The following is a 23,629-nucleotide window of genomic DNA, read 5'->3' on the forward strand; positions in this document are numbered from 1 at the left end:
TATTTGACTTTCGTGGCATTAGCTAGATGAATTATTTATTATGAGTTCAAAAATTGATTTTCTGTGTTGTTGTTGTTATAGCATCAAAAACATTCCCGATACAGCATGCAGGGGGAGTGCTGCTGGAGTAACAGCCCTTCGCCGGATATATAGTAAATCCAGGTCGTTCCGGCAAACTTGTTGTTGTAGCAGCTTACTAATTTTATCTGCAGATTTTTAAAGTTTTTGCTTAGGGATTATTTTTGTTGTTTTGTATTCTCAAAATTGTTTTATATACTCAAAAAAAATAACTTCCCGAGTTTTACTTAATTTTTCATTATTTAAAAAAAATTAAGTTAGGGTTATATTGTATATATCCCCTATAAATAAAAATAATATTAAAAAAAATTTAATGGAGCATATGCACATTTTATTAGATAGACCCCTACAAACTTCTCATTTTAGATTGTAATTATTTTTCAAATTAAATCTTATTTGAAATTATATCAGTTTCAGAAAATTATGTTATTTATGAAGAAGCAGATTAAAGCCAAAAACAAAAAATATTTGCAATAAATATTATGTTATAAGGTGTATTTTTACCCTTGAAAAAAAACCTGAAAATCAAAAATTAACTTTATTATTCCGAAGGGGGGGAAAATCGAAAATGTCAAATAAATTTAAATGAAAAGTTAATAATTACTCTTGAACGTTATAATTAAAATCAACTGAAACTAAATATGTTGCAACAATTTTTAATTAAATTTTGTTATAAATATTTGATGTAAGGTGAAATCGAAACGCACACCACAAATAGGAGGAGCAGCTCGGCCAAGCAACTAACAGAAGTGTACGCGCATTTTTTATTTGTTGTAAGTTTTGCTTACATTCAAACCCTGCCTAGTTTTTGCTCCATTAAGTAACTACAGCGAAGTCATCTACCTCACCTACAGGCGTTCCCACGGCAGTCGGTTCTACGTAACCGGAACGAACTGGATTTATATCCGGCCAAGGACTATCACTTCAGCAGCATTCCTCGTATATGCATGAGGAATTTTTATACTGCTACAACAACAACAACCTCACCTACAAGCCTAAGCATCACAATTTTTCTATATTGTCGGCACAGACTCATTTTAATATTCAAAATTAGTAGACGTCCGTTTGATCTTAAAGGTCAAGTGTTAAGTTTTGCATCAAAATTAAACTTAAATTATTGAAATGGGAATTTGAATCGTCAATTTCCAATTTCCATTGCTACCTACCTCCCTTCCTAACCTCTTTTCACATGCCCGATTATACAGATTTCTTTAGCTTATTGGAAAAAGTTGTTAAAGCGAAATAAGGGTAATTCTAAATATAAAACTTTTATAAGACGTGCATGCAACGTATCAATGAATAATTTTTCTCCAAACAAGTTAACTTTAGAGCGCGCAAAAATTTGGCTATTTTCAACAAACTTTGAACTTAGCGAAGTTTTGTATGCATATTTCTGTTTTCACTTATTTTAAATGAAAAAGGAGTTAAAGTGGAAGTTTTGGATTTTTACTTAATGGCTTAAGTAAAACACTACAAACAATTTTCTTATAATGCAAAGTTCCTCCATTTTTTAACCAGTAAATTATTGCTTAAACTTTCTTAGCGGAAATATACGCAATCCACTGCCTTATCGACTACGATTAAACATTATCGACATTCATGTTCTCCATATACAATCGATGTAATGCACTACAGTTTGAGAGCCTTGTCGTCTATTTTTCATAACTAAACAGATTTTTTTGTGAATAAAACGGATTAATTAATTTTTTTTTAAGTTAACGTATTTCATTGAGACCCGCGCAGAATTGGCAAATCCTATAATAATTGCAAAAAAACAATTTTTATAATAAAATATGGAAAAATTGCTGATCTCTATTTGCTTTTAGCAATGGAAATTAAAAAAAAATAGTTAAACCGGCATTTTTGATTTTTCCCAGATTATTGAAATGAAATACACAAACCGTACCAGGTAATGCATTTTTTAAGGTAGTTAATGATTTACATGTAGATTAGAGTCTCCAAATGCGGCAAGTTTTTTTTTGATTTTGAAAATAAATTTGCACAATTTATAAGGCCTGTCAACTGTAAGCCGCAACAGTATGAAATGCTAAACAATCGGTCTGTTCACGAAGCAAATAATTTGTAACAATTGTTACAATAACAATCGTTACAAATTGCAAAGTAGGGGAAAGTGAGAGAGCAAAATTACATTTCATTTTGAGGGGAAGTTGCAAGTTTTTACTGGATAAATTTTTACTTGTAAGAATTTGCAAATGAGATTTGCAGCTGATCGTAAAATAAACATTAACAAGAATTAAAACTTGTAATTTGAGTATAAGTTCTAAATTTTAATAAAAATCGTGATTAAAATGAAAGGAAGGCACAGCAGCCCCTAGCCAACCTCCTGCGAAACTCTTCACATCTCTTTTGGTGGCTATGTGCTCATAAAGAACTGCCGCCTCGAATGAACTATCACCAGCCAATTGTTGAATGACTTGCTGGTGGAAATTTGGGGCTGCAAATATGTACATATATTGTATGCTTACATGTCCATATGTATAATTAATTCCTAGTTTCTTACCTAATTCAATTCACACTTGCGATATGCTCCTGGGAAGCATAAGCACTAAGCTTGTTATTTTGCATTTTATTTATTTTTTATTTAATACGAGGTAGCTGAATTGAAAAAAATTTAATTTTTGTGATTTTTTCCCCCAAAATTTAATTGGCTGTTCGTAAAACTTCCAATTTGTTACTGGTTTAGTGTTCATGTTTTGTTTTTTTTTTGTTGATATTTTGCTCTTTGAGCGCGTATTTTGGAAATTAAGTTACTGACTAGTTACTGGATAATTTTTACATGAACAGACCTAATATTGTATACAAAAGCAATGTTAAATGTCAAATTCACTGTAACATGAGGAGGTTCTGTAATTTATTTCCGATGATGCCAAGAGAGAAAAGAGGTGTTAAAAAATCACTCTGCAATTACTTCCCATTTCTCTAATAGCGGTCGCTCCTTGGCAGGCAATGCCAAACCTCCGAGCGTATTTCTGTCATGAGAAAACTCCTCATAAAAACCATTTACCGTTCGGAGTCGACTTGAGACTGTAGATCCCTCCATTTGTGGAACAACATCAAGACGCACGCCACAAATAGGAGAAGGAGCTCGGCCAAACACCCAAAAAGGATGTACGCGCCAATTGTACCTATATATGTATGTATAACCCTTCATCCAATCCATTAGTGCTTTAATAATTAACTGTTTCTCTTTTTTATTTATTTTATTGATTAATTCAAAAGAAAAAGTCAAAATTAACGGTTATATCTTATAAATAGCAGACAATAGCCAAAATGTGTGTTATTCTGTTGGTTTATTCTTGTTAACAGTGGATTTCAAATATGAATCAATGTGTTTATATATCTATGTATGTATGTGTGTGATGAACGATTAGAATAAATTGTACAAAATATATCGCATTTTAATTTCTTTTAAAAACTAAATGATCTTTCGTATTATTATTTTGTTGCATAAATAAAATTAAACTCTTCACCTTCCCCCGTATACTTATTGCACTGTGGCAGCGGCATGACGCTTATTCAACAAATTCAACTCTGTCTCATATTCATTTTTGGCAATATTATGTGGTCCTGGTCCTGGTGAGGGTATTTTCTCTTGCATTACATGGAACGTATTGCGCAGCTGTTCCAGTGATTCGGCAAGTCCTTGCTTGATGGCGCCAAATTCCTGTGACATCAAAGATAATTTACCCAACAGATAATTCAGATTTGTGTCCATATCTAGCATACGTCCCTTGATATCCTCCACTTTATTGCCCATCGAAGCCATGCTGAGGAAGGTGCTGTTCACGAACACTTCATTGCGTCCCTGCATCAGGCTGAGTAGCTCTTTGTTATCGGTAATCTCACCATTCATGATGGAAATTTGCCGCCAGACATGGCTGATTTCGCTCTCAATGGTGGAGCTGAGATTTTGCATTGTTTCAAATTGGCTATTGATGACATTCTCGTCGACCGCGTCGAAGCGTGTCTTCAGCAAATCGATAATCTCTTCGCGTTGTTTGTCGATTATATCATTGATTTTCTGTACTGTCTGCAATGTGCCGAATTCGACTTTACGTTGTGTATCCAAAACATATTCCGAGTTCGCCATTAAAATATTATTGAATTTGCTGAATATCTCAAGTCCGTCGTTCAATTTGCTGTAGCTGGTGTTCATCTCGTTGTAGAATTTCTCGAGCTCATTAGTCTGTACGGTGACACCTTCCAAAATTTTAGCCGCACCCGACTCAAGATTCTGCTCAGACTCTTTGATGAGTGATCCGGTTTCAGCAAATGCTATTGGATAGATAAATAATTTTTATTTATTTCAAATTTTTTTTTGCAGAAATTTGGCAAACACCATTTCTCGACTAGAAAATTTTTAAACTACCCTAAGTACTATGTTCTATCTCTTCTGCGCCTACCTTTTTCTGTGGCACTCTGCACATTAACCTTCACATTCTCAATCGCGGCGAGCGTATCGTTTGTCAGTCCATGTATGAACTCTTTGTCTGTATCCGAAAGTCCTTCCTTGGGCTTGGGCTGTGTGCGTAGCTCTTGTATACCGGTCGCCAGTTCATCGAATTTCACTAGCACTTTGTTCTCAAACTCTGAGTTATCCACTGGCTCTGGCACTGGTGGCGGTGTTACCACACTATAGCTCACCAATTTATCTTCAATCTTGGTTAACATTTCCGCTGTGGATGGCACGCTCTTAAATGCCACTTCTGTCTGCTCCATCATATCCTTGGACGTATCCAATAGTTTCTCAACGTTTGACGACAATTTCGTTATTTGCTCGAGCATATTTTGATTGATTTTCTCTTGCTGTTTGATGAACTCTGGTGGCACGGCTGGTACCTGGACAATGGGCGCAGGTGTGGCGACTGCTTGACCGCCTGGCGGCACCGGTGGTCGCTTGTAGCACTCATCGTTCTCACGCATCCATTTGAAGATGTGCTCGAGAGTTTCGCCGAGCTTTTCGGTTTGTATGTTGTACTTTTCTTCTTGCTGTTTGGAATAGAATAGAAATTCGAAGTGGTACTCTTGAATTAAGTAAGTAAAAATATAAATATGTATGATTTACTTTACCGTTATCAACATTGTTTCGATCTGGCTAACCCGCTCGTCCAAACGTCCAAATATTCCATTAAGCGGTTCAAGATTCTTTTGCCCTTTCTGTAGGGTTTGCAGAGCTTTTTTCAGTAGTTCGCCAAGCGCTCTTTCACGATGCTCGTGCCTTTCCAATTTGTTGTCCAATTGATTGTACGAATAAACCAGGGACTGCAAGGTGCCACGTATATCATCTCGACTGAAAATGGAATGGTATCCAAAAATTATATTAATTATATTCTTATGCAGGCGAAAATGCAAGTAATTCTTATTTGTGAATAAAAAAAGTAAAAAATTTAATGAATTTCAGAGCCAAACATGGCCTACTGGCAGTGGATCCATGGGGCAGCAAAAGGTTTTTCTTTAAAAACGACCTCACCTCAGCAGCCAATGGATCTCACAAAAATTATTTGTTGTTCGGGGACGTGCTCTGATGTAAATGATAAAAAAACAGGACACCAAAAATTGGGGAAAAAGCTCGGCCTACATATCTATCCGTGTTTTTTGTTTTTATTGCTTTGTGGATACTTATAGCACCCATTGATATCTATGATCCCGCATATCTCGACGTAAAAGTGTGCAAAAAAAACTCGGGAGATAGCTCAAATAGAAGAAAAGTAAAATACCGAGCAAATTAAAAGCAAAGAGTGAACGAGTTTTAGAATATTCTTCCTCATATGTATGTCCCACGGTAGAGGGAATACAGAATACTCTATCATCCTTGCGTATGGTCTCTGTGAAGCTTAGTGCCAAGTCGCGAATACAGATTTCGGGTGTGATTACATTTTCTGAAGGTTTCTTGTTTACGCTATTAAGTTCAGAAAGCGGCAGCGCTCAAAAGACCTCTTCAACGCACATATACAGTGAGCACCAAAATTTGCGGAGCCGAAGGTGGATTGGCCTTATTCAATTCAACATAAACCTGCGAGCTACAAATAAACCTTTCTCATTTACTTCTTCTTCTTACGTCTTGACAGAAACGATAACCGCCTAAGCGATATTGACCGAACTTAACAAAGCGGGTCAGTCGTTTTTTTCTCGTACTAACTGGCACTAGTTGGAGACACCAAGGTCTCTACCTGATCTTTCCAACGCAGAGGAGGGTTTCCTCTTCCTCTGCTAGCACCAACCTCGTCCGAACCAAATACTTTCAAAACCGGAGCCTTTGTGTGCGTTCTTATGACATAGACCAGCCAGCGGAACCGCTGGATCTTTATTCGCTGCACTATGTCTATATCTTCCTAAAGCTTACGTTCCATCGCTTACGTGCTAAGGTCCAAAAAATTGTCCGGAGAATCTTTTTCTGAAACACTCTAAGCGACGCCTTATCGGATATTACCATCGTTCAAGCTTCTACGCCATACGATAAGACGAGCATTATGAGTGCCTTATAAAGTGTTAGTTTTGTCCGTCCAAAAAGGACTTTCCTATTCAATTGACTACTTAGTCCAAAGTAACACTTGTTGGAAAGAGAACCTCTCCATTGGATTTCAAATATGATATAATCTCTTTCTCGGAGAGTTGGGATGGCCACTTTTTTGCTATTTATGGAGCTCGTTTATAAAGGTCTCATCTCAAACCCAACGCGAATTTGGACACAACGCAAGCTGGCCGCTTTTATACGGAAAATTCTGAAGACTTTAGTGTAGCTTTAAGGGTAATATTTATGTATGTATTTATTGTATGTGGATCATCATCATCATTCATCTGAATTACAGCTCGGGGTGAGCTTTAGCTTCCTGAACGATTTTCTTCCATTTAACTCGCTAGGAATTCATCTTTCAGTTTTTTACTTTAAATTTCTTGAGGTCTTCGGTGATGTTTTGTAGCCATATTAGCTTGGGTCTGCCTTTGCCTCAGTTATAAACTCGAATGAAGAATTATTCATTCACTCAAAGGAGCGTACCAACATTTTTTAACTGACCTGTCAAATAGTATTTTGGATGTGAATCTTGATGTAGCTCCGCAAATCGAGGGGCCTACAGTTTAATACCGCTTTCGAATTGCAGATGAGATTTTTCTTGGCAGAAATACAGTCGGAGGATTTGTCATTGCATGTCGAGCGTTGCAGGGCGAGCGCTATTAGAAAACTCCTTTTCCATCACTTAATGTTTCATTGGATTTAGATTTTTTGGAGATTTCCACGTCGACCTCATAGCCTTTTGTGCCCTCTATTCATCACAGTATCTCATCTACACCCAGTTCCCTTATTAAACTTAAGACAGCGCTGGGTTGGACTGAGCATATGTGTCTTTCTTCCGGCTGTAAATGGCTATTTTGCTATTGCGCGCTTCAAGGAAAAGGTGTTTTGGAGTCTCCGGGGATTGGTTACACAAGAGTCAGTGGACCATATCCCGATCTCGAGAATGTCCTTAGTTTATCCTTGGAGAGAGTTACGAGATTTTTAAACCCCTTTTGGTTGTAGCCCCCCAGTAAGGACTTCGCTGGCGTAGCTCTATAGCTTTAGCTCTTCACTCCCAAGCTTCTCTTTGATGGTATGTTGTTCCATAGTAAGGAAGGGCTCGGGTCCTATTAATGACGAGGTCGTAGCCGCTCTTACAAATTCGCCCGCTGCTTCGTTCCCACTTATACCTCTGTGTCTTGAGACCCAAAATAGCAGGATGGGATTGTGCGTACTTAACAAATTCAATCTCTCGATAAACTCAAGGACCAGTGAATACACTCGCTCAGAATGGCAATTCGCTCGTTCCGGAGCGATGGCATACACCTGCGCTGGGAAGATGCTTGAAAAACTCCTCGTCGGTAAGGAACGTTTGGTTTTGAAGCCAGGGTGTGTGATCGGCTAAACGACAATTCCTGCTGGTGCCTGGATTCCGTTCGAGATTCGACTAAGCCTCTGTACCGTGTCAAGGTGCCTGCCATAGTAGTTAATGCTTCATCCCCACAGTGGTTTTCGGACCCGGGCCTTACCGAATGGTGGTCACACACAAATGCATTCAGCTTTGGCGTCCCCAAATCATCTTAAATGATGTTGAATTCTAGCAGAAATGATGCTCATAGTACAAAGGCTTAGTTCTTTTGCTTACAGTTTTTGACTAAATAAATAAAACAATGACGATTAAAGCTTGCCAAATATGCGCTGAATACTTCTAATAAATGCCTCTGAATATTCCAACAGCTACGAATTTCTTCAAAGATTTCTATGGAAATGCCAAACTACTTCCGCGTTAATTAATATCTGTAGATGAGGCGCGAGTGGCATGCCGCCTGCCATAGCCATTTGCATACACATCAGTCAACACCCTCCCTGAAGGCTTTCACTTTCAAGCGCCACATGCACGATCATGCAACATCTGAAAGAATGCAGCAAGAATTTATGAAATGATAGATGACGTTACATTTATGGCGCCTTTGACTTTTATGAGGGTGGCAAAATTATCATAAGAAAGAAGCCCAACCGTGCATGAAGGCGGCCTTAGATTTTTATACCTTTTGTTGTTGTATCTATTATTGTTGTTATTGTTTGAGAGATTGATGCGTTACGGCTCTGCCATTTGCGTGGATTGCCCATTCATAGCACCAAGCAGTGTGCGAGTGCCTAATTTTATAGCTTCAACTGTATGTGCCATCGCTTTTGTTTATAAGAATAGCATCAGCAGTTCTTTTAGTGTGGCAAATGCAAATAAAGAGACGCAGATCTATCGACATATTCACTAGCGGTGCCCTTAATCCCTACATAAGAAGCGCAAGTAGGTACTTAAGCAATGCACCCAGGAAGCGCTTCATAGCGCTCAGGGTCAAAAGATTGTTGGCAAGGCTTTAATGCGCCGCATCTCTTGTGACTTCTATTGCTGATTGAGGGCATGGAGCATGTCGATCAATGCTCAGTGTTTAGCGTCAATACGCGGATGGCATTGCGTAATTCACTAGCGATGCACAACAGCCAGCAGCAGTGAGTTTTGAGTGAGTAGTGAGCATTTAGCAATGAGCAGGCCGCATTCTGTAAATAAACAGAAAGGTTTTTTTTGTGTTGTGGGAATATGATTGTGTGCTGGTTGCTGCAATATGATGAAGTGGAAAGCGCGCACACGCACACACACACACGCGGCATACTTGTCTTCAATTGTATTTTCAGTCTTACAAATGCACTCATACATACATACATACATACGTCCATACAATGGCGCATACTTGTGTAAGTAGTACTTAGAAGTTAGGAGATAAGACGCAGAATGCGGACGACAACGCAAATGCGTCTATTTTTGGTGTCTCTGACATGCAGATTAATGAGTTGCATTTGAAGCAACTTCCAGCAGAATGCGTGTGTTCCCTTTTATAAATAACTTTAATGAGTTTTCCTTGCAATGAGTTGAGTTTTGTTGTTGCTGATATTTCAGTTGGAACTGGCGCCGATTCTAAATATATGGATGTATTCAAAGCAACCCAAAGAAAAAATCCTAAATGCGGAATTCGCTACAGAAAGGCAAGTTTAAGTTACAGAGAATCAGCATCCAAAGATAGATGAAAATACGATAGAAGCCTGGGAAGAATGTCAAGAAGAGAAGTTTACTCTTTGGTCGAGAAAGCTAACACGAATTCTGCGGAGTTGCTAGAAAAAAGGAGGATTGTGTAGTGGTGAATTAAAATCCAAAGCTAGACAAGGCCAGTCTTCCATCTCCCTCCATAACAATTGAAGAACAGGCCTTCTGATTGTTTCTGTAAAAATTATCTAGCAACTTAATTTCCGAGAATTCGCTCTCAAAGAGAAAACAGAAAAAAGGGTACCAGTAACAATTTGCAAATTTTACGAACAGCTGATTAAATTTTGGGAGGAAAAATCATAAATATTACAAATTTTTTCACCCCGTATTAAATTTAAAAAAAATTAAGCAAATAAAATGCAAAATAACGAGACATTCGCAAAACGCAAAATGATTGTTTAATCATCACTACGAACTAGAACTCAATACTTTTATTCTAGACAAAGCAATTGATATTATGCTAATATCCGAGACTCATGCAACTCATAAAACTTTTGTAAATATACCCAATTACAACATACACTACACAAATCACCCAGATAACAAGGCTCACGGAGGAACTGCAATAATCATCAAAAAAAACATTTAAATACCACGAACTTGATGGTTATAGAAAAAATAACATATTTACAAGCAACGACAGTTTCAATAAAAAGCTCAAATGGGCCAATAACAATATCGCAGTATACTGTCCGCCAAAATTCAATAACACAAAAGATCAATACCTGGAATATTTAAACGGACTAGGAAGTCGATATATCGCTGGAGGTGACTACAATGCAAAAAATTATATTTGGGGATCAAAGTTAACAAGGCCGAAAGCCCGAAAATTACTAGACGCTATAAGAGAAAATAATGGACACTTCATAAGCACCGGAGAGCCGACATACTGGCCTACAGATATCAGAAAACAACCAGATTTAATTGATTTATGTATTGTTAAAAATATTCCACAATCCCATATCACCATTAAGTCATGTTTGGAGCTATCATCGGATCATTCACCACTTCTAATGACAATTTTTGGATCTCTGCACCAACAAACTTTTAGAGGACTATATAATAATAAAACAGACTGGAATTATTTCCGACAAAGTGTGGAAACACAATTGACTATAAATATTTCATTAAAAACGGAAAACGAGATTGACTCAGCAATAGCTTTTTTCAACGATTCCATCATCAAAGCCCTCACCCTTTCGACACCAAATATAAAAATTCAACAAAAAGAGTCTATTCCAAAACATATCAAACAAAAAATTCAACAAAAAAGGAAACTCCGTAAAAAGTGGCAAACTACTAAACATCCCGAAGATAAGGCAAAACTTAACAAATCAACAACTGAATTAAAAACAATATTAAAACAACACCAAGATAAAAAGCTTGAGAATTACATACATAACTTGGGGGCCACGGCAGTTAACAATTATTCTCTATGGAAAGCAACTAAAAACTTAGTCAAAGCAGTTCAACATAAACCTCCCATCAAACACATCACGGAATTTGGGCAAAGACCAATAAAGAGAAGGCAAACGCACTAGCTGAACACTTTAAAACAATATTCTCAAACGAAAGAGACAATCAGCACATTGAACAAAATGTAAATACGAGTAACCCAGAAAAGAGAATGAAAATGACAACCTCAGCAGAAATCAGATATCATTTAAAAAATCTGAACAGTAAAAAAGCACCAGGTTTCGATCTAATAAATGGTAAAATACTAAAAGAACTACCTGATGTAGCAATTATAAATATACGACAAATATTCAACAGCATATTAAGGACACAATGCTTCCCACGCCTCTGGAAAGTTGCACAAATAACGGCAATCCCCAAACCAGGTAAAAGTGCATCAGAAACGACATCATATCGCCCTATCAGTCTCTTGCCCATTTTTTCAAAAGTGTTTGAAAAAATACTCTTTGCCAGATTAGACAAAATTCTGATAGAAAAAAATATAATACCAAGCCATCAATTTGGATTTAGACGACAGCATTCAACTGTGCAACAAGTCCACAGAGTTATAAACAAAATATTAAATGATATGAAAAATAAAAGGTTCTGCATAGCTGTCTACCTGGATATTGGCATAAAGGACTACTGCATAAGCTCAGCCAAATATTACCACGGAATCACTTCACCATTCTCAAAAGTTATATGGAAAACCGACATTTTTTTATAAAGTTCGAAGACGAATGCTCAAGCATGATGCTAATGACAGCAGGTGTACCTCTATTGTACCTGATATTTACAGCAGATATACCGATCCCAACAACAAAAAATTGCATTATAGCCACATTCGCGGATGACACGGTTTTAATGGCATCGGATAAAATAGAAAAAAACGCGACTGACATTCTTCAACAAACAATAAATAACACCGTATCATGGTTCGATAATTGGGGAATAGAAGTCAACAAAGATAATACGGTACAAGTAATATATACAAACAGAAAGCCTAAGAAACATAAATTATCAATAAAAAACAATGAAATAAAAATCCTTCCTAGTGCAAAGTACCTTGGCATAACTATAGATGAAAAACTAAATTGGATACGACATATACAAAACAAACGAAATGAAATCAAAAACAAGTTCAGACAATTATATTGGCTGTTGGCTAAAAATTCAAAACTAAGCCTTAACAACAAAGTAGTGATATATAAATCTATAATCTCATTCGTTTGGAAATATGGCATTGAAATCTGGGGCACAGCAAAAAAAATCAATATCAAAATAATTCAAAGGACGCAATCTAAAATACTTCGAACAATAACAAAAGCAGGCTGGTATATACCAAACGACGTGATCCACAGCGACCTCAATATCGACACAATAGATGACACAATTAGAATACAACGACTAACAAATCATCAAAATGAACAAATGCGCAAATTACCACAATCGGAGAAAGCGGGAAAACGAAGATTAAAACGATTAACTCCAACAGAACTCACAATTTAACAAAACAATAAAGAAAAACAAAAAAAATAATAATAATAATTAATAATAATAATAATTATAACACAGAAAATAATATAATATAATGTAGCATAATCTGAAGCAAAATTGAATGTTTATCTAGCATTGGTTAGAGAACAAAGAATTCCAATACTACTTTAAAAATAATTACTTATTGTTAAAATTTAACAGATCGTAATTTAAAAAGGGAAATAATACAAAAAAAAAAAAAAATCATCAAAATTTATTTTGTCGCCGTCAAAATAGGTACGATTCGAAGCACATAAGCCAACGATTAGTCCAGTCATCAAAGCAGCTTTTAAACGCGTTTGAAGAGACCTTCTTCAGCTCCTTCAGCGAATTCTCCTTAATTGCCTCTATCGACTCAAAGCGGCGTCCGCGAAGTGGCAAATCAAGTTTTGTGACTAAGAAGTGCAATCGTAAAACACAAAAGATGCTTCAATGTTTCCGATTTGTATTTCGGAAACTGCGACAACGGTGACTGGAGGCTGTGGTTTAGAAGTGCATACCTCTAAATCATTGGCCGATTCCTATTTAATTTATGACTTCAAGTAAACTTTATAAATTTGATCTAAAATACATTTGATTATATATTCTTCAAATTAATCCAACTTTTTATTTAAATTTGACTCGATTCGCAAATTTTAATTCGTATTTATTTTTACTTTGCAATCAGCTGTTTTTCTCACTTGAAAACTCTTACGAATAAAAATGTATCCAGTAAAAGCTCGCAACTTCCCCTCAAAATGAAATGTGATTTTGCTCTCTCCCTTTCTCTTACTTTACAAGCTTTGTGGATACTTGAACAGCAATTGTTTCATGATTAGACCTATTACCTAGTCTAATTTGTATGAAAAATTGCGGGGTTCTAAAACCATTTCGCAATTTTTCTTGAATATTGTCTGTATATCACTCACAGGCACACTAACCCATGGGCCATGAACTCTGTGATATTTAAATAATATGAGGTGTCGAATGCCCTTTTATACGCTACAGAAGAAGAAGAACGCATAAGCCAAAGGCCAGCTAATGTAAAATCTTCTCTTTCAAACGCAGTACTTTCGCTTTCTGAATTGATTGATGACAATGTGGCGCAAAATTAATCACCCTATCGGAAGAAGTTCCAGTTTTTGCAAATGGCGTCGTACGTCAATCATATTCGACACATCTGCATTAAAGAGCTGCAGGATATAAACAGGCAAGCAAGAGAGCGCTTTACTCCGCAAGGGCGTAGAATATTTGTGTCGATTCTTTTTACCAATAATCGGTCGGTAGTGTTGATGCAGCATGAACATCGACGTCGATTTCATAATTGTGTCACGTCAGCTGAGCAAATATTCTCGCTATTGAACTCGAACAGATTGAAATCACACGAGACCTTGCAAGGGGTGATCGCCACCGATGCTACCGATGTTGCTTAGAACGAAGAAACATCTACCAGACGACGGGCCACGCAAATCACCAGTCGAACCTTTCAGCAAATTTTAAGGAAAGTCTTACCTATGTTCCCGTATATAGTGCAAACAGTCAAGACATCAATTAACGCTTGCTGACCAACAGTCGCGTGTGATTTACTGCCAAGCCATCCTCAATCTCAACAACGTAGACGACGATTTTGTGTCGAAAATTATTATGAGCTACGAGGTTCATTTCCACTTAGGCGGTTACATCTTCAGCAAAATCTTCGTTTTTAAGGCACGGAAAATCCGCGTGTGATGTACAAAGAGCCGTTACATCCACCAAAGCCACTGTGTAGCGCGGCGTTCACACGGGAGGAGTGATTGTGCCGCATGTTTTTCTTGAGGAGTTCAGCAGAAATACGGTCACTGTTACTAACGAACGCTACAGGGTAATGATAAAAATCTTCTTACTGCCACAATCGGATGAGCTTGGTGGATATTGTGAGGCAAGCGTTTTCTGTACGCATAATCCCCCGTTTTTTCGATTTGGCATAGCCAGCAAGATCGTCCGATTTAACCACCCCAGACTCCTTTCTTTGTTGGCTACTTGAAGTCGCCTTGTTAATAATCCTCAGACAATCGACGACCTTAAGGAGAATATTCGACAGAAATACACCTATCACCGGGAATCTTGCTGAATTTCATGGAAAATGTAATAGAACGGGCAAAAATGTGCGTCAACACTAGAGGCTGACACCAGACGGGTATTACAATATATTTTCCACTTAACAGAGAAAATTGAAAATAGTAAAAAAGTTGTTCAAAAACAAAACTTGCAACTTCCCCTCAAAATGAAATGTCATTTTGCTCTCTCACTTTCTGCTTTACAAATAGAATTGGATGATTAAATTTGAACCATTTCATAATTATAGGCTTCGATCACATTCGAGTTACTTTTTTGTTTTGTCGGCTCATTTCGCATTACGGTTTCTAGTCAAGCTCGCATCCCAGTGTTACACTATTAATTTTATTCACCAGGACTTGGGCAATGTTTCGCGTTTCTGGTTCTTAAGGTGAAATCTGAATAAAACGGAACAAGTCCGTTAAAGTCGTGAAAGATAAAGCGGGATACTTTTTAAAGGTGCTGACAGAAAAATACTGGCAGCACAGCTTCGATCAAAGGAGAACTCGCTTGTAGAGTTAAGTGATAGAGAGGGAGAATCCACTTACAAATGTACCCTGATACAATCAGCATAAAATGTCTTAGAGCACCGGCTCGCTTTTTTTTCACTTTTGACTAGCCACACTTCATAATTCAACATTTTCGGAGGTTTCATTTACTTGGCTTACATACCCAAGAAATTCCAAGCACTAACTGAAATAAGGCGTAAACTAACTAACATTTACGTTTTGTTATAAACAAAAAATCGATTTAAGTCAAATAAATATTTTAATCGACTCTACTCACGATGCGTCAGCTTGCGTATTGTCCAATAATCCCAAACCAATCAGACTTAGAAATAGTACACCAATTAGGCGATGCATAGCTAAAGTCTGTCCACCGCACGTTCACCGGAAAATTTGCAATTTAAAGTTCAAACTGGACGCGTTCAGCTACTCCTCCGCGACGGGTAGTTCTGCTGAAAGGCTCCCGAGTATAAAATCTAAAAGAAGAGAAGGAAAAAAATACGCATCAGTAGAAATTGAGGGCATTTATTTGTGAGTAATTCGTACACTAATGCAGGCATGGAAGTGGTCCATGCCAAGAGTAGTGCAATGCAACAACTGCAGCTGCAGTAGTTCAATGGCTATCGGATGCAATCATTTGTTGCTTCATTTAAATATTTGAAAAATTGTTTGATTTCCTTGGCAATCGAATTGAATTGGTCTGAATTGAATGGAATTGAATTGCTTTGGAGTGGAGTGAAGCGAAGAGAGTAATTTAATTGGAGTTGCTGATCTTGGAGTAAAAAGGACGCCGAGGAAACTACATATATACAAATATTTACTTACATACATTTTTAAGTAATTGTAAGTATGTAAGTATGCACTTAATGACTGCAGATAGAAAACGTTGATTGCTTTGCTAGATAATCTCACTTATTGCTCGCACAATTATTTCAAAGCACATCTGCTGCTTCTTATAAATCAGCAATAGGATTCTGCAATGTGATAGATATGGGGTGTATTTTTAGTTGCATGAGAACTATCGATAGGGATAACTATGGTTTGACAGCTGAGAATGGGAAAATTTCTGTGCAGTAAGGTTTGGCAAATCATCATGAATCGTTTAACGCCAGAGCATCGTTTCCAAGTTGTGGAAATTTACTTTGGAAAAAAAAAATCTGTTCGCGAAGTTAATAAAGCGAATTGTGGAAGAAGATGCCGAAATGTCGATTTGCCCTTCGACTACGTAGAAAATTTCACATAAGGGTCTTGGCTTACATACCTATAAAATACAGCTCTGCAAGAACTGAAGTCAAATGGCCATCGTTTGAGTCGCATTTTTGCTGATTGGGCTAATTTGTTCAGATTTATTGGAAAAATAGTCAAAAATGGGCCATGTAACTCATAGCGGCGGCAAACATATGCTAGATATCATATTGAAAACACAAATTGCACGAAATTATCTATCAGATTATAATAAAAAAAATCACTTCAACGATACATGCAGCTTAGCAAAATTGCATACCTGATGTAAAATTGAATTTGATTCAATTACAAAAATATGGCAGCCGTATCCCAATGGATTGGTGCGTGGCTACCATTCGGAATTCAAAGAAGAAAAAGTTTTTTCTAATAACGGTCGCCACTCGGCAGGCAAACCTCCGAGTGTTTTTCTGCCATTAAAAGCTCCTCATAAAAATACGTGCCGTTCGGAGTCGGCTTCAAAATGTAGGTCCCTCCATTTGTGGAACAACATCAAGACGCACGCCACAAATAGGAGGAGGAGCTCGGTCAAACACCCAAAATGGGTGTACGCGCCAATCATATATATAAAGGGTTTTCCAATAAGAGTTGTTATTGCTTGTGTATTCATTGCTTGTGAGGCACGTAGCGCCGTCTTGTTGAAAATAAACGTTGTCCAGATCAATACCATCCAATTCCGGCCATAAAAAATCGTTAATCATCTCTCGATAGCGCAGTCCATTCACCGTAACTATTGCTCCAGCTTCATTTTCGAAAATGTAAGGTCCAATGACTCCACCGGACCATAAACTGCACCAAACAGTCACACGTTGAGAATAGAGAGGCTTTTCAATAATAATTGGAGTTTCTGAGCCTCAGAGCTGACAATTTTGCTTATTGACGAAGCCACCGAGATGGAAATGGGTCTCATCACTCAAGATGATTTTTCGATGGGATTCCGGATCATTTTCATGCATTTCAACGACCCAATCAGCAAAGACACGACGTTGTTAATGATCGACCGGCTTGAATTCTTGTGTTATCTGGACTTAAGACCCAAATCTTTATGTAAACTATGGTGTAATGACGTTTGTGGAATGCCTAATTCCAAAGAACGACGAGGAATGCACAAACCTGGGTTTTCTCCAACACTTTCTACTACAACAGCAATATTTTCGGCTGTTCTTGAGCGACGTACACGGGGTTTATTCTTCACTTAACTGACTTATCCCAATAGCTCGACATCTACCGAAATAGCGGGCTATTCAAAATAACAGCTTTTATTGGAAAACCCTTTATATTATGTATGGAAAAATGCACTTTTTAGACAAAACAAAATTCTACTGACCACTGCGAAATAATCCCAATTTATTGTACCTTTTCTAAGAGTTTCCAGAATATATAAAGTTTTTATTCTTTAAATAAATTATTTCAGCAAATGCAACTCTGTAAAGTAGAATTCATTAACTTTAAAATTAAAAAAATTGCAAATTTGTTAAAACCAATAAAATTAAAAACTTAAAAGTTTTTAGGTTTATAAATTAATTTATATTTATACATTATGTACATATGGTACATATGTACAAGGTGGCTCAAAATTAGTTTGAGTTAGGTTATGGAGGTAGTCGGTCTATAACGACTAACTAACATACACCTTACAGGTCCATTGTGATACCCCTGCGCGACACGGAAACCTCTTTTATTTTTCTTCGTGGAACCATTTTCAGTCTCTTATGAAGCACAGGATTAGTTCCATCCCCACGCCTGACAGCTCTATAATAGAATTGAAAAAGTATTTACCTAGAAAACCTGCTCTGATTATAGCTCAGGCTGGACAATTGCAAAAGAAGTGCTCAACTGTTTCTTCCCCTTCTTCATCTCTACAACTTTTACAATATTCATGGGAGAAAACTTAGTCTCAAGGAAAGCCTGCCAAATAGCCAATGACCGGTTATACAAGCCACGACCTTCGAGATATCCTCTCTTGAGAGACTAAGCAGTTCCTTTGTCTTTTTCTTTTTTATTAGCGGCAATAGTAACCTAGCTGTTACGCATGTACCTTCATCTATCCATGCCTTATTAGCCTCTTGGATAATGTTATTATTAATTATTAGTTTGTATCCTAATGGTACTCCTATCACTGAGCAGTTGAAGAGTAGTACCTTTTAGCGCAAAAATTAATCATCCAATTTTTGTTTTCAAATATCTTTTTTACTAAATAAAAAAACGTATTTGAGTGTTGGAAATCTTTCTTTTGACCTTTACGCCCTCCATTACCTGGCATACGATAGGGTGATTAATTTGCGCCACCTTGTATGTTAACATTGTAAATCAAACAAGTATAACAATTATACAGGGGTGCGTCTATGGTAAATATACTAAACTTTCCAATGGATATGACAGATGGCGCTTGACAACACTAAAATTGCCCAAGGCCAGAAATAGAAACAGCGACCCTCGTACAAAGTAACACTAAAATTACTTTTCTTTTTGATTCATATCTTAATATCTAACATCACAGATCAGCATTTTTTCTAGAAATAATTGTATTACATCTACTGCGAAATCGTTCAATCTTACGGTAGAGAAACTTCAGAAGATGTAGACAACTTCAGACCGTTAACCGCCTCTCAGCGATCTTGAAGGAATCAGCTGATTTGCTGACGAAACATGAGATGTGACAGTGGTTTGTTTATGACAAAACTGAGATTGTGTTGATGATATACAGTCTGTCTAATAGAAGCGTGATCGGCAAAATTCAAACTTAGAGTTCCGTTATACAAAAATTTCAATGCTGCTAAAATAGGGGTATCCTTTTTGCATACGCCTTGTGCCATTTGCTAGACTTGTGAAAAATTTTGAAAGCGTACGTAGTTTTCACAAAATGAGTGTGACCGTTTATTTATGTTTGACGCCATTTGAACGCAGTTGTAATGAATCAAATTTAGCAAAAAGCATCGAAGCCGAAGCTGTTTAGAGTGGAAACAGCAAAATGGGTTTGAAATAATGGATTTGTTTTCACAGTCGGTTGATGCCAACCCCTATGAAAATGTTTGGGTAATAGTTAAGCAGAAACTCAAAGGAAAACAAATATGGACGATCAAACAGTTATCAAATTCAGGTAAATTGGAGCCGATTAGCTCCACAACTTGCACAGAAGATGTAAAGCCATTATATCTTTTGGATGGATCAATGCAACGATTGGTCAAATAGTTTCTAAGTTATAGTGGAACTCTTCTGACTGTGAGAAAACTCAACGCAGCCATTGCTCACATCACTTCGTTGTCATCTGAACGACGCACAGTGCGGCCGATCCCCAAAAAGCTGGCCAAAAGTCGAAAAAAAAAGTTTCTAGATAGAGTTTTTTTGTCTTTGGGTTGGCTACAGTAATGCCTTGAGTAGTGAAAACTGTTCATAGCAACGTCCTGTACCCTAAGTATCCTCTGTATTTTCAGTCGCAACGTGGCCTTCGTTTGAGCATCGTATTACTGTCGATGAATAGTGAAAGTTGTACACATTTGAAAGATTTTGTAATGGAGTAAATTGAACAAAACCAAATGGAATCATCTTCGGAAGGTTAGTAAAATACGAGAAATCTTTAGTACATATCAATACCTCGACACAAAATTTTTAGCTGCAGCAATACGTAGATACATTTTTTGCAATTTTTTTTATAAAATTTGAGTTTTCAAACCGTATAGTAATACAACGCCGTCATATGCTGCTTTGAAACCTATTAAAGGTTACTCAAAAAAGTAATGGTTACTGAATGAAACAAGATTCAGCTGCTACCACTTGCTACCTTGCGACCCCGAAAACATATATGTAAATTTACATGCATCTTGATTATGTTCTTGAATATACGCTATTTCACGTGAGGGGGTGGCCAATAGGGGTGGAAGGGGGTGGATTTTCAAAATTTTAAGATCAAATTCGTAATCAGACAACCCCTGAGTAAGAAATTTTTAATCAATTACTTAATTTTTTGAGTTTTGGCCAGCTTTTCGGGAATCGGCCGCACTGTGCGACGGCTGATTGGACGACCGTAAGAGTACATATGAAATGAGCGGACACAATTCTGCTGCCGAATCTCCTATGACTTCGCAGCCGCAGTTACTCTCACAAATTTGCTTCTTTTCAAGCCTTGTAAATAGTATCTACTATCTTTGGTTCAATATACTGCAAGTTTCTCTCGGATCTACTGTGAAACGAAAATTTTTAAGCCGCCCAAAACACAAACACAAATGCAAAAAAAAATATAGTGTATATAAGTTTTGACTATTTAAATTTTTTTTTTTATGTTAATTTAAGTTTGTTTTTTATAACTAACCGAAAAAAAATGAGGGCACCTAAGGGCACGAAAAAAGTGTCCGCTTATGGGAGGTGTCCGCTTATGAGAAAAGTGTAGACAAGGTAATAATGTGATATGAGAGGGTTCACGTGTTATGGGAAGGTTATTCGCTTAAGATAAAAAACTTTAAAAGAATATTTTAAAGATTTGTGGTATGTACTGAAAAAGTTTCCGCTTAATGCTGGAAACAGTCATCGACGTAAACGCAGTCCCCTGTCAGCTGTTACGATCAAACTAATGAGAACCCCATGTAAATGAAAAACTACTTCCTTCCGTTTCGTAGTATCGCAGAACCCTGTCAGCTGATTGCTCTCTAAGGGTGATTTCCGTTTACTCTCTACACTGTAAATATATCCAATTTCAAACTTTATACAAACATTGAACAAATCTTCACCAGAATTCTAAACTTTTTAATCAAAATTAAAAAAAAAATAGGTACGCAGTTGTATAGCTCATTATAGCTTTGCTCTTTGCAAGTGGAAGTTTGAAGTTGTTAGAAAATTCAATTTATTTTTTTACAATTTTTTTCCTTTACGGTGTTGCGCATTTAAGAAATCCACGAAATTTTTTCTATCTATCATTCCTGTGTGTACAGCATTGCCAATTCTTCCAAAAGTATAGCAGTTTTGAATTGGTTGCAGTTTATTTGAACCATTCCGTACAAATATTTACATGATTTCCTTTTTGCGCCAAGTTGAGATGGAAATTTTTGTTTATGCTAACTTACATTTTTCTCCTACATATGCACGTATAAAAATATGTATGTGCGTATATAAATATTTTATAAAATTTTAAATTTTCTGGAAGATTTCAATAATATTTTCGAAAGTTTCAATATGCAATCAATTAAAAATTCATGAAAAGTTTATTTATGCAGATATGCAACGAGTTGTACACAATCGTGTGCCATAATTTTGAATTACATATTTTCGATTTGTTTATTTGGAAATGGAAAAAAAATATATTTCAGATCCATATGAGTGTACACAAAATATGTAGGAATGTAAGCCAGAAAAAATAATTAACCTCAAAATTAAAGATTCATTGCATGAATTCATGAAATAAGAGGAACAGATGGACAGGAAATAAGAGAAATTTATGATTTTCAACATCCGCAATGAAAAGCCAAGTTGCTTCTGGGTGCATTTGGTATATATAACTGCAGCCACTTCGGAAGGGAGAGAGGCAATTAGCGACTAATCTTATAGTTCAAACCGACGAGGGTTGTAAATCTACATGGGAAGAAGGATGATTGGTATTTCTGGATAGACTACTTACTTACATACATATATACATATATGCAGTAGTAAAGCCTTCTCTCGTCGAACAAAACTAACACTCTACAAGGCTCTCAACATGCTCGTCCTGACGTATGACGCAGAAGCGTAAACGATGACAACATCCGATGAGGCGTTCCTTAGAGTGTTTGAGACAAGATTCTATGGAAGACTTTTGGACCTTTGCACGTTAGCAACGGCAGGTATCGCAGGCGATGGAACAATGAGGTGTATGAGATTTACGACGACCTTGACAAAGCGCAGCGAATAAAGATACAGCGGCTACGTTAGTTCGGTCATGTCTTCCGAATGGATTTAAAGGTTCCGGCTCTGGAAGTATTCGATGCGGTGCCAGCTTGTGGTATCACAGGAAGAAGGTGGCCTTCTCTACGTTGGAAAGATCAGGTGGAGAAGGACTCAGCTTCACGGGCGGTTAGCACTAGAGAGAAACGACTGGCGCGCTTTGTTAAATTTGGGCAAACTCGCGTAAGCTGTTATCGCACCAATTAAGCAGAAAAAGAAGAAGATCCACGCTGATTTTACTTGTATTGAACATGAGCAACACCCATCAACCAATCAGTAGATTTATGACCTCGTCAGCAGGGCTTGTTGCACTATTGACGTATCGTTGAAAACTTTCGAAATGTCAATGAAAGCACACAGGGCTACATTTTCAGAATTTGACTTTTGCATTAAGGCGAATATGTTAGAGTATGGATGGACGTGGATTTGCCCGGTTGTTAGGCAAACTGTTTCATGCACAGAGCTCAGTTCTTCAGATTTACTTCTCTTATGTGCTGACCCAGGATTTCCTAATAGCTTTAAGAAATAAGCATTTGAGACTAATTGGTTTGCAAGGTTTGGTATTTGGAAGGATGAAGGTATTTGCTCTGGTGTCTCTGTCATCGGTAAAAATATTACTTTAACCTCTGTCCACCAGCTGGGTATATAATTCAGATGATCTAAAGAGGTGAGACATAACCGGGTTTATATGTTTGATTCTCTGCTGGAGTAGACCCTATCAGGTTTCAATAATCTATATAGACTAACCGTAGATATAGCCTATTGCACTTGCTCTGCCGTGCTAAGCTTAGCTGAAAAGCTTTGTTCTCTGCTTGAGATGGGCGTTGACTCTGCCCGTTAGGGTCGATTGAAGCCTGCTGAGCAGCCCGGGAAAAGCTATTTCAAGCAAGTTATTGCTCGTTTCTTCCAGAACTCCCATCCGGCCTTTTTTTTTTTGTTGTTAACAAAACGAGATCCCAAATATTATATTTCCCAAAACACAATGTGGTGGAAAAATGGTTTCTGTGATTCGATGCCGAATTTAAAGACGGGAAGAAAAATATTGAAATTGGTAAGTCTGCTGTCAGATAATTCTTGAAGAACCTTAACAGAAAGAGGTGTATGGAAAAAGAAGACCCGGTTCAAGCTGTGTCCGAAAGGCAAGTTCGATGACGGACTAACTAAGACCAAGTGGGTTATAATTGATTGAAGACAAGTGAAATTTCTTATAAGAGT

General features: G+C 37.2%; 1 protein-coding gene across 1 annotated transcript in view; it reads right to left on the minus strand.

Annotated features, from left to right (window-relative positions):
- Positions 1-3,298: 3,298 nt before the first annotated feature.
- LOC128864064 (uncharacterized) overlaps positions 3,299-23,629 on the minus strand; it is a 28,757-nt gene continuing 8,426 nt past the window's right edge. The window contains exons 2-5 of the mRNA XM_054103550.1: positions 15,543-15,738; positions 5,170-5,389; positions 4,503-5,088; positions 3,299-4,374 (exon numbers count right to left, since the gene is read on the minus strand). Coding sequence (XP_053959525.1) covers positions 3,584-4,374; positions 4,503-5,088; positions 5,170-5,389; positions 15,543-15,619 — 1,674 coding nt within the window. The 5' untranslated portion in view covers positions 15,620-15,738 and the 3' untranslated portion in view covers positions 3,299-3,583. The remainder of the gene's footprint in view (positions 4,375-4,502; positions 5,089-5,169; positions 5,390-15,542; positions 15,739-23,629) is intronic.

The sequence above is a fragment of the Anastrepha ludens genome, chromosome 5 (genome assembly GCF_028408465.1).
Source record: "Anastrepha ludens isolate Willacy chromosome 5, idAnaLude1.1, whole genome shotgun sequence".
Lineage (NCBI taxonomy): Eukaryota > Metazoa > Arthropoda > Insecta > Diptera > Tephritidae > Anastrepha > Anastrepha ludens.